Source organism: Oncorhynchus mykiss, chromosome 15, assembly GCF_013265735.2.
Source record: "Oncorhynchus mykiss isolate Arlee chromosome 15, USDA_OmykA_1.1, whole genome shotgun sequence".
NCBI classification, from domain to species: Eukaryota; Metazoa; Chordata; class Actinopteri; order Salmoniformes; family Salmonidae; genus Oncorhynchus; species Oncorhynchus mykiss.
In genome coordinates, this window is record NC_048579.1 from 8366216 (window position 1) to 8380001 (window position 13786).

The 13786-nt window shown below is 42.6% G+C and overlaps 1 protein-coding gene across 2 annotated transcripts in view; it reads right to left on the reverse strand.

Moving 5' to 3' along the window:
• LOC110489549 (guanine nucleotide exchange factor VAV3) overlaps positions 1-9439 on the reverse strand; it is a 184778-nt gene extending 175339 nt beyond the window's left edge. For both annotated transcript variants that reach the window (XM_036945704.1, XM_036945703.1), the window contains exon 1: positions 8902-9439. In XM_036945704.1, coding sequence (XP_036801599.1) covers positions 8902-9105 — 204 coding nt within the window. In that variant the 5' untranslated portion in view covers positions 9106-9439. The remainder of the gene's footprint in view (positions 1-8901) is intronic.
• Positions 9440-13786: the final 4347 nt, after the last annotated feature.

Sequence of the window (13786 nt, forward strand, 5' to 3'; positions counted from 1 at the left end):
GGGAGAGATGGGGAGGGAGAGATGGGGAGGATGAGATGGGGAGGGAGAGATGGGGAGGATGAGATGGGGAGAGAGAGATGGGGAGGGAGAGATGGGGAGGGAGAGATGGGGAGGATGAGATGGGGAGGGAGGGATGGGGAGGATGCGATGGGGAGAGAGAGATGGGGAGGATGAGATGGGGAGGGAGAGATGGGGAGGGAGAGATGGGGAGGATGTGTTTATCTGACAATAAGGATAGACATCTTCCCTATCTCTCCTTCCAGCAGCTTGGGAATTATATACAAACCCCATCAACACCAGGTAGAATTGTTATTATAACTGTTATTATTAATGAATTGTTATTCATTGAACTGATGGTGTGCTTTGTTAAAATGTTATATAATTTTTTGGCTTTGAAGCCAACTGGTGTCTCGCTGCTCCTACCTATACTGGGCATAGAAATAGTTTATACAATAGAACAGTTGCAAAAGTCTGAAATGAAATACAGAAATCAATGAATCACATCAACACCAGTGAGCTTCCCATGGGAAGGGGAAACAGGAAGGGGAAGGGAAAACAGGAAGGGGAAGGGAAAACAGGAAGGGGAAGGGAAAACAGGAAGGGGAAGGGGACAGTTTACGAACATGTCTTTACCATGTACAGCAGTCCATGCTTTGTTTTTGTTTACCTGACTAATGTTTTCAAATGCTTTAAACGTTTTAGCAACTGTGGCACAAATCCAATTCAAGTCGATGGTACTTATTATAGTACTTATTATAGTACTTATTATAGTACTTATTATAGTACTTATTATAGTACTTATTATTTTTGACGTTCCATGTTACAACTTGTAATGAGCCAGATTTTTCGATTGACTCTTCTGTTTACGAGCAGCTGAATATACACCGAACAAAAATCAACACCACCGTCCAAAAGATTGGGGTCACTTAGAAATGTCCTTGTTTTTGAAAGAAAAGTCATTTTTTGGTCCATTCAAATAACATCGAATTGATCAGAAATACATTGTTAATGTTGTAAATTAATATTGTATCTGGAAACGGCTGATTTAAAAATTTAAAAAATGGTATATCTACATAGGCGTACAGAGGCCCATTATCAACAACCATCACTCCTGTGTTCGATAGACTAGTTCAGTTTCTGGAGCATCAGCATTTGTGGGTTCAATTACAGGCTACTCCCTACACAGAACAGTGCAAACTGGCTATAACCAGAACAAAAAGAGGAATGAGAGGCCCCGGTGCACAACTGAGCAAGCGGACAAGTGTCTAGTTTGAGAAACAGACACCTCACAAGTCCTCAACTGGCAGCTTCATGAAGTAGTACCAGCAAAAGACCAGTCTCAACGTCTACAGTGAAGAGGCGACTCCGGGATGCTGGCCTTTTAGGCAGAGTAGCAAAGAAAAAGCCATATCTCAGACTGGCCAATTATAAGAAAATATTAAGATGGGCAAGAGAACACAGCCACTGGACAGAGGAACTCTGCCTAGAAGGCCAGCATCCCGGAGTTGCTTCTTCACTGTAGACGTTGAGACTTTTTCCTCCAAACATAACAATGGACATTATGGCCAAAAAGTTATATTTTTGTTTCATCAGACTACAGAACACACTTCTCCAGCGTGCCAGTGGCCATCGAAAGTGAGCATTTGCCCACTGAAGTCGGTTGCGATTCCGAACTGCAGTCAGGTCAAGACCCTGGTGAGGACGACCAGCATGCAGATGAGCTTCCCTGAGACAGTTTCTGACAGTTCTGAAAATCTTTGGTTGTGCAAAGTCACAGTTTCGTCATCTGTCCGAGTGGCTGGTCTCAGACGATCCTGCAGGTGAAGAAGCCAGATGTGGAGGTCCAGGGCTGGCGTGGTTACACGTGGTCTGCGGTTGTGAGGCCGGTTTGTGTGTACTGTCAAATCCTCTAAAACTATGTTGGAGGCGGCTTTTGGTAGAGAAATTAATATTAAATTATCTGGCAACAGCTCTGGTGGGCATTACTGCAGTCAGCATGCCAATTGTATACTCCCTCAAAACTTGAGACATCTGTGGCATTGTCTTGTGTAACAAAACTGCACATTTTAGATTGGCCTTTTATTGTCCCCAGCACAAGGTGCACCTGTGTAATGATCATGCTGTTTAATCAGCTTCTTGATATGCCACACCTGTCAGGTGGATAGATTTTCTTGGCAAAGGGTAAATGCTCACTAACAGGGATGTAATCACATTTGTGCACAACATTTGAGAGAAATACGCTTTTGTGCGTATGGAGAATTTCTGGGATCTTTTATTTCAGCTCATGAAACATGGGACCAAATCTTTGCATGTTTCATTCATATTTTTGTTCAGTGTAATTTGGGGAGTATACATAGCTGGGTTAGCTGGTTTAATACAGCCAGCTTTGGGCCAGAGGAAACACACAGCCGGGCCGGAATAACCACCACTTTCAAAACACTTTGGTAGAACCTAAAAGTCCCAAGCAGCCATCTACACTTCCTCTAAGTTGACACAATTGCGCACTATCCTGTTGTAATATTCACACACACACACACACACACACACACACACACACACACACACACAGACAGAGACACACACACACAGAGACAGAGACACACACACACACAGACAGAGACACACACACACACAGACAGAGACACACACACACACACACACACAGACAGAGACACACACACAGACAGAGACACACACACACAGACAGAGACACACACACACACACACACACATTTTGGAGAAAAAAACCCCACTTTAGACTCACTTCTGTTGTACCTGTCACAGTTTCCTTCCCTTTTCCCAAGCAGACACAGTTACCATGACAAAATAACACCTACATCCAAAGCTGAGATATATGGATGTCAGATTCATACCTCGTCTTTCCATAGAACGTGTTGTGGAGAAGGTCCGAAGGCCCTCATTTCCATTTAATTTACCTTGTCCATGTTGCTGCTATCTTAAAAGACACCAGGTTCAAATGTTGAAGCAAAATCCTGTCACAACAAAGTGTGTTTTAGTTTAGTTTTTTTTGGTTGTATTTTTTTCTGCAAGAGAAGCATTTTCTTGTCTTACCCTGACAAACAACAACAAGGGTATTGACTGAACAGAGGAGCCAAAAAGGTACACACTACACACTACACACTACACACTTCACATTACACATTACACACTACACACTACACACTACACACTACACACTACACACTACACACTACACATTACACATTACACACTACACACTACACACTACACACTACACACTACACACTACACATTACACACTACACACTACACACTACACACTACACACTACACACTACACACTACACACTACACACTTCACATTACACATTACACATTACACACTACACATTACACACTACACACTACACACTACACACTACACACTACACACTACACACTACACACTTCACATTACACACTACACACTACACACTACACATTACACACTACACACTACACACTACACATTACACATTACACACTACACACTACACACTACACACTACACATTACACATTACACACTACACACTTCACATTACACATTACACACTACACACTACACATTACACATTACACACTACACATTACACACTACACACTACACACTACACACTACATACTACACACTACACATTACACACTACCCATTACACACTACACACTACACATTACACACTACACACTACACACTACACACTACACATTACACACTACACATTACACACTACACACTACACACTACACATTACCCACTACATACTACACACTACACATTACACACTACACATTACACACTACACACTACACACTACACATTACACACTACACACTACATACTACACACTACACATTACACACTACACACTACACAATACACATTACACACTACACATTACACACTACACACTACATACTACACACTACACATTACACACTACACATTACACACTACACATTACACACTACACATTACACACTACACACTACATACTACACACTACACAATACACATTACACACTACATACTACACACTACATACTACACACTACACACTACACATTACACACTACATACTACACACTACACATTACACACTACACAATACACACTACACATTACACACTACACACTACATACTACACACTACACATTACACACTACACATTACACACACACACACACACACTACACACTACACACTACACATTACACACTACACACTACACATTACACACTACACATTACACACTACACACTACACATTACACCCTACACACTACACATTACACACACACACACTACACACTACACATTACACACTACACACTACACATTACACACTACACACTACACATTACACACTACACACTACATACTACACACTACACATTACACACTACACACTACACAATACACATTACACACTACACATTACACACTACATACTACATACTACACACTACACATTACACACTACACATTACACACTACACACTACATACTACACACTACACAATACACATTACACACTACATACTACACACTACATACTACACACTACACACTACACATTACACATTACACACTACACAATACACACTACACATTACACACTACACACTACATACTACACACTACACATTACACACTACACATTACACACACACACACACACACTACACACTACACACTACACATTACACACTACACACTACACATTACACACTACACACTACACACTACACATTACACACTACACACTACACATTACACCCTACACACTACACATTACACACACACACACACACTACACACTACACATTACACACTACACACTACACATTACACACTACACACTACACACTACACATTACACACTACACATTACACTACACACTACACATTACACACTACACATTACACACTACACACTACACATTACACACTACACACTACACATTACACACTACACACTACACACTACACACTACACATTACACACTACACACTACATACTACACACTACACATTACACACTACATACTTCACATTACACACTACACACTACACACTACACATTACACATTACACACTACACATTACACATTACACACTACACACTACACACTACACACTACACATTACACACTACACATTACACACTACACATTACACATTACACATTACACATTACACATTACACATTACACACTACACACTACACACTACACATTACACATTACACACTACACACTACACACTACACACTACACACTACACACTACACATTACACATTACACACTACACACTACACATTACACATTACACATTACACACTACACACTACACACTACACACTACACACTACACATTACACATTACACATTACACACTACACATTACACACTACACATTACACACTACACACTACACACTACACATTACACACTACACATTACACACTACACACACACACACTACACATTACACACTACACATTACACACTACATACTACACACTTCACATCAGAGAATCACACACACACACACACACACTACACTACGTCCCTCTTACCAGCCCTGCTTCTGCCATCACAAATTCCACTGCCGTCCAAGTAACTCTTTAGAGGCTCTAATACATTGTGCTTTAATTACGTGTCTAATTCAGCCACAGGGCCCGTTGCTTTGAAGGCCCAAGTCCCTTGTGTCCTCAGAGAGGGCACTCTGATATGGCTCTATGCCACAGACAGGTGCTTTGTGCTCTGAGTCCTATAAGGCCTTTGTCTTGGTGTCTCCGTGGCCCCCAGGGTCCCACTGGGTGAGTGGGGGCCTAGTGTCCCATTGGTTGTAAATGGACCAATGATAAAATAAGCTGCTGCCACTGTGTACTCATTAATTATTCACAGTGGACTCCACCCACACTCCAGGCAGATTTTTAAAAAAAAATTTAAACCCCAAAAATGATCCGTTTCTGTTGGGCAGTAATGGACAACTAAAGGGAATCGGCCCACTCACACTCGGCATGTTGTATGAATGGATGTGTCTGTTCGTAGCCTAGGAACAGAAATATCCTATACTCTTAGTCTACAATAAACAGAAAGTAGGCTGAGCAGATTTGTAAATATTAACCATATTTGCTTCAGTGATGTACTACTAGTATTGTGTGTGAATTCGTGTACAGGATGTGGTTTTATTTTCATTTTTATTTCCGTATGTATCATCCTTACTGAATCAGAAAATGGCTAATGCATCTAACAAGTCATGTGTAAAAATAACATAGTGTTCGCAAGATAAGTATAGGACAGAACCCAGTTCCTGTTACATTTTGTGTCACTATGCCATGAATCAGAGCTGATGTTGACAAATAATGATCCGGCCTCTATCATTAATTGCAGCCGTTGGCCTTGCATAATCCAGGGCGTAATACAAAGCTCAACTTCATTTTCCTACCAACAGCATTGAGTTTCCTCTTTCAAATCACCAGGCTGACATGTTGTGTCAACCCCTAACATCCATTTGTTAGAGGCACTCAAAGCAACACAAAAACGGCCATAAGAAGACCAGTTCTGTCACGGTAGTGGTCCACTTGACTTCAAGTTGGTCGATATTGAACATTTCAAAAACAAACTTGATTACGAACCAATTTTCGAAGCATATCATTTTGACAAGGGGATTGTAGAATTATTTTATTAGTGAACTATCTGTCAGCTTTGGAAAGATAGAGTTCCTACACTGTAAACAAAAAGTATGTGGACACCCCTACAAATGAGTGGATTCGGCTATTTCAGCCACACTCTTTGCAGACAGCTGTATAAAATCGAGCACACTGCCATGCAATCTCCATAGACAAACACTGGCAGTAAAATGGCCTTACTGAAGAGCTCAGTGACTTTCAACAGTGGCAACGTCGTAGGATGCCACCTTTCCAACTAGTCAGTTTGTCATTGAGCCAAGTCACAGATTTAGCTGTGATGTGAAGGCGAATTATAATCTGCCCAGAGCCAGACCCGGCTGTGACAGGACAGGCTTGGTGTGGGATAGGACAGGAGCAGATGGTCTTTGACAACCAGGAGAGAACCTGGAAATGTAGTGGAAGCAGGAGTCTCTGTTTTTAATAATGCAGCATACAGGGGGAGCTGCTGTACCTGACAGTGACGCTGACTGTCTGCCTGTCTGTGTTCGGTCTGTCTATCTGCCTGTCTGTGTTTGGTCTGTCTATCTGCCTTTCTGTGTTTGGTCTGTCTATCTGCCTGTCTGTGTTTGGTCTGTCTGTCTGCATGTCTGTGTTTGGTCTGTCTGTCTTCCTGCCTGTGTTTGGTCTGTCTATCTTCCTGCCTGTGTTTGGTCTGTCTATCTTCCTGCCTGTGTTTGGTCTTTCTATCTGCCTGTGTTTGGTCTGTCTATCTGTCTGCCTGTGTTTGGTCTGTCTATCTGCCTGTGTTTGGTCTGTCTATCTGCCTGTGTTTGGTTTGTCTATCTGCCTGTGTTTGGTTTGTCTATCTGCCTGTGTTTGGTCTGTCTATCTGCCTGTGTTTGGTCTGTCTATCTGCCTGTGTTTGGTCTGTCTATCTGCCTGTGTTTGGTCTGTCTATCTGCCTGTGTTTGGTCTGTCTATCTGCCAGTCTGTTTAGTTCATGTTGGTAAAGCCTCTCAGTATCTCCTCTACCTCCAGCTGCCTCTCAGTATCTCCTCTACCTCCAGCTGACTCTCAGTATCTCCTCTACCTCCAGCTGACTCTCAGTATCTCCTCTACCTCCAGCTGCCACTCAGTATCTCCTCTACCTCCAGCTGCCTCTCAGTATCTCCTCTACCTCCAGCTGACTCTCAGTATCTCCTCTACCTCCAGCTGACTCTCAGTATCTCCTCTACCTCCAGCTGCCACTCAGTATCTCCTCTACCTCCAGCTGACTCTCAGTATCTCCTCTACCTCCAGCTGCCACTCAGTATCTCCTCTACCTCCAGCTGCCACTCAGTATCTCCTCTACCTCCAGCTGCCTCTCAGTATCTCCTCTACCTCCAGCTGCCTCTCAGTATCTCCTCTACCTCCAGCTGCCACTCAGTATCTCCTCTACCTCCAGCTGCCACTCAGTATCTCCTCTACCTCCAGCTGACTCTCAGTATCTCCTCTACCTCCAGCTGACTCTCAGTATCTCCTCTACCTCCAGCTGCCACTCAGTATCTCCTCTACCTCCAGCTGACTCTCAGTATCTCCTCTACCTCCAGCTGCCACTCAGTATCTCCTCTACCTCCAGCTGCCACTCAGTATCTCCTCTACCTCCAGCTGCCTCTCAGTATCTCCTCTACCTCCAGCTGCCTCTCAGTATCTCCTCTACCTCCAGCTGCCACTCAGTATCTCCTCTACCTCCAGCTGCCACTCAGTATCTCCTCTACCTCCAGCTGACTCTCAGTATCTCCTCTACCTCCAGCTGACTCTCAGTATCTCCTCTACCTCCAGCTGACTCTCAGTATCTCCTCTACCTCCAGCTGACTCTCAGTATCTCCTCTACCTCCAGCTGACTCTCAGTATCTCCTCTACCTCCAGCTGACTCGCATCACCTATAGAAGAGCAAGCAAGAGCGGATCTGCGGGTTCACATAACAGTACTACAGCTTTTCTTTGAGAGACCAAAATTATAATAGTTCCCTTGTTGACAAGAAATAACACTGTCGAGGATATGACACAATTTCCAAGTTCACTGCGAACTAAGTGATTGAAACGGACAACAACAGGTTTTCCATCTGTGCAGAGCAAAGTATTTAATTTGGTTATTGTGTTTACTCCATTAGCTGCGTGAACTATGGTAGAGTTGCCTAGCAGGCAATTTGATGCGTTTTACTTTGTCACTGTGAATGTAAACACGTTTCTTATCATACCTGTGACATCTGAGGTCGGAGGTTGATCTCTTTGAGGTTGATGGACTGGGGTCGGAGGTTGTTGAGAAGTTGACACAGGAGCACTCCATCTCGGAGGGTCTGAGCCAGGTCGAATACCTGAGCAGAATCCCATGTTACCCGATGGTCGGGTGGAAGCACCTTGCAGTTGATCAGCCATAATGCGCACTGCCTCCAATACTCCATTTAGGTTTGAGATAAAAACAAATCTTACTCGACAAATAGGAATCCTATTGGAGTATAATCAATAGAACGCACTAATACAACATTGTGTCCATTCTCAATTTCTCATATAAACGATGAAAACGAAACTAGGTATAGTAGCAGGATTTAATTATACTTCTCTCCGTTTCATAACGGAAATAAAAGTAAATTGGAAGACGCTAGACTACTGTCTGTAGGCGACGTGTACTCTGTCCATTGATGACTGAACTGTTACATTGCTGACAGTAATCGCAACACTGTCCGTGCGCACTCCCTCCCTAGCTCTCTCGCTCGCTCTGTCTACAGGGCTAAACTACCACCCGCTTCCGTTTGCCACTCATACAGAATGTTCCGTGTACACTGCGTTAGGCTATTACATTGATATTAGCCTTGTCACCTCATAAGGGACAGTTCGACATTTACTGGCAAGGGGGGCGGGGGTGGGGGGGGGTCCATAATAGGGATGGTTGGCAAACTTCTTGTTTTGCTTTGGGGAGGGTTGTGTGGGTTTTTTTAATTCTGCACAGAGGATGGTAGTTTTTGCCTGGTTTACATTCACTCTTCTGCAGGTTTTGCATTTGCCTCCCAAACCAAGGTGCTTTGGTACTTACCGTATGCACAATGTTTTTCTGCAAGCTAACTTTTATTATAAAACTGGTTGGTTCGAGCCCTGAATGCTGATTGGCTGACAGCCGTTGTATACCACGGGTTTGACAAAACATAATTTTTGTTAGTATAATAAGGCACCTCGGGGGGTTGTATATGGCCAATATACCACGGCTAAGGTCTGTATCCAGGCAGTCCGTGTTGCGTCGTGCATAAGAACAGCCCTTAGCCGTGGTATATTGGCCATATACCACACCCCCTCGGGCCTTATTGTTGATCTACACCACAGGTCAATATAGGCACAAATTATCCACTACAGATCACTGTACCTGTACAGAGCCAATCTGTAAGTAGCAAACCCAACTACCTCATCCCCATATTGTTATTTATCTTTTTGCTATTTTGCACCCCGGTATCTCTATTTGCACATCATCATCTGCACATCTATCACTCCAGTGTTAATGCTATATTGTAATTATTTCGCCTCCATGGCCTATGTATTGCCTTACCTCCCTGCTCTTCTACATTTGCACACACCGTACATATATGTTTCTATTGTGTTATTAACTGTACGTTTGTTTATGTGTAACTCTGTGTTGTTGTTTTTGTCGCTCAGCTTTGCTTTATCTTGGCCAGGTCGCAGTTGTAAATGAGAACTTGTTTTCAACGGGCCTACCTGGTTAAATAATGGTGAAAATAAAAATACTCTAGTGGTCGCTCTAATAATGAAATAAATGTTTTCAAAAATGGAAGGCTGTTGGGAGGAGTTAAGATCAGATGGGACCTTTCTAGCCAATTAGAAGGTAGATACACCTGTTAACAAAAGCCACAAGGGTTTCCACTAGTTACCGTAGCCACAAAGTCGAAATGGGTTATATAGTTAAAAATCATGAAATAAACATTTGATTTTTGGTCTTAATTTAAGGTTAGGGTTAGGCATATGGTTAGCAGTGGGGTTAGGTTTAAAATCACATTTTAAGAAGATAAATTGTAGAAATAGGCAGGGTTTAGGTCTTCGTGGCTGTAATAACTAGTGACGACCAGGCACAACTCCGATATAAAGTGTATTTTCTCAGAATTTCCAGAATGTCCTACTTATAACAAGTACACTCATAACAACCTAATCATTACGAAACTTATATTCGATCAAGTAATCTACACGTAGCAGATAAGCCATTACATTTTTTGTTAACCAAATTCACCACTCTCAAGAAAACGAGAATAAAAATGGCAGCTGCTGGAGAAGACAGATTTCGGACCCAGTTTCTGTACAGCACTTTGAGATATCAGCTGATGTACGAAGGGCTATATGAATAAATGTGATTTGATTTGATTTATTTGTCTCTCTTTGACTGGGAGTCTATATCAGAAAGGAAGAGGCTAACTGTCTATCCTGCCCTCTATCTGCCATTCATAGTGACAACAGTGGTAGTTGGATCGTTTTTTTCTAGATCTGCAATCCGCTAACCAGTAATCATACCACACCGAGAATAGCATTCAAAGCTGCATACATTTTCAATATGAATCCACAACAACCAATAGGAATAGCTGATAGGCAGCGGACAGGCCAGGTGCATCATTGCCATGAAAGAACAGTGAAGACATGAAACAAGCAGCTCAAAAAGTTCCCTTTTATTGATCTTGTTTAGGGACAACACAGTCATTCCTCTACAACACCACAGCGCAATGAATAATTCCATTGTTTTCAAGAGATTACAAAATTATAATCGAGGGCTGCAGTGAAAATGTCAATTGAATAATGGTGAGAGAAAAAAAAATCCCCTCTGTGATTTGAAAGTTTCCTTCCATTTGAATCAGTTGCAGGTCTACTCTCGACAGTAACTTCTAGAAAGGCACAGCAGGATACTGGCTGTATTTTTTACTCTGTAGGCATGCACTCATTCATCCAAAATATAGTTCCAGCATCCTCAAAATGTCTTGACATTAACTAGCGTTCCATCCAACCTTTTTATGTGGATACAAATGTCATGACAGGCCTAATGGAAACAGCTCATTTGTTGGTCCACTTTCCAAATGTCGACAAGTGGGTTCTTTTGGGTCGCTAAAATTTATTAGGCGAGAAATGGCAGTGGAAATGCTTTTAAACGCAAATATTAATATAGTAACCATCATATGGAAGTAAACTTGGAATCACGCGATGACATGTTGTCTGGTCCTCCCAGTACAAGTCAGGAAAGCATGCCGTTTTTTAGGCTACAGATCAAATAAGTTACGATGAACTTCTTAGGGAGGTGAAAGAGCACGGAGATGAGCAGGTAGCCTAGTGGTTAGAGCATTGGACCAGTAAACGAAAGGTTGCTAGATCGAATCCCCGAGCTGACAAGGTGTCGTTCTGCCCCTGAACAAGGCAGTTAACCCTAGGCTGTCATTGTAAATAAGAATTTGTTTTTAACTGACTTGCCTAGTTAACTAAAATAAATGCACCTTTCAATAAATATTGAGGGGTTCGTTCTGGTGACATGAAAATGGCCACCATTTGACAAATACGATTAATCTCACAATTTTGTCCATAAATACCCTCATGTATGCCAGGGTTCCCCAACGGAGGTTTTATTTGGACCCCAAGTTCTCTGAGCAAAAAACACCAGCAAATCAAATTGTATTAGTCACATGATCCAAATACAACAGGTGTAGACCTTCCAGTGAAATGCTTACTTACAAGCCCCTAACCAATTTATTTACAGATTTCTGTCTGTCTGTCTGTCTGTCTGTCTGTCTGTCTGTCTGTCTGTCTGTCTGTCTGTCTGTCTGTCTGTCTGTCTGTCTGTCTGTCTGTCTGTCTGTCTGTCTGTCTGTCTGTCTGTCTGTCTGTCTGTCTGTCTGTCTGTCTGTCTGTCTGTCTGTCTGTCTGTCTGTCTGTCTGTCTGTCTGTCTGTCTGTCTGTCTGTCTGTCTGTCTGTCTGTCTGTCTGTCTGTCTGTCTGTCTGTCTGTCTGTCTGTCTGTCTGTCTGTCTGTCTGTCTCTCACTCATAGTGATGCATGGTGGGTTCTCTATACCAATGCTAGTGCAACAGAGTAGATTACGGGAGAAGAGGACCATGTCCAGACCAGCCACTACCCCCTGTATAGTTCACCAGTAGCGCGCTACATAGGGAAAAGGGTTCCATTTGGGATGCAGACCCTCCTCTCTGACCTCTCTGACCTCTGTCCTCTCACTACTCCACCCCTGTTACAGTACGGCTATCTGCAGTGTCTCCCAGAGACTCCACAAAGCACCACACGACATGCAGGATGGCTGGTAGCCTAGTGGTTTGAGCGATGGACATACCAAGCGGTGATGCAACCAGTCATGATGCTCTCGATGGTTGTCGTGCCTTCTTCACAGCTGTCTTGGTGTGTTTGGACCATGATTTGGGGTGGCAGGTAGCCTAGTGGTTAGAGCATTGGGCCAGTAACCGCAAGGTTGCAAGATTGAATCCCCGAGCTGACAAGGTGAAGATCTGTCGTTCTGCCCCTGAACAAGGCAGTTAACCCACTGTTCCTAGGCTGTCATTAAAAATAAGAATTTGTTCTTAACTGACTTGCCTAGTTAAATAAAATAAATATATATATATAAAAAGGACCACCTGACTGACAGACTGTTATCATGATTCCAGAGATTTAGCAACATACTGTATGTATGTATGTATGTATGGATACATCCATCCATACATACATACATACATCCATCCATACATACATACATACATACATACATACAGTATATCGGGGCCGTTTCCTGATCATGTGAATGCTGTTTTTGAATCGTCCTTACAGAGGAAATACCCAGAAAGTGTCATTGTGTCATCAAAACAGGTAGCCATTCATTGCACTGTTTGTTTAGGTTTGGGGCATATGGGGACTGATACACAGTCGATGGAGACCAGCTGAGCAACTCTGACTGTATTTGAACATATCTGCTGAACTGTCTTAAGTTTTTACATTTTTACTGCTTTGATTCACAAGAGCAGGTAAGATTGTGAGCAAGAGTTCCTATTTATTTATACTATGGACAATAAACCGGAACTTAGTGTTAATCTTTGTATTTATGTTCTAT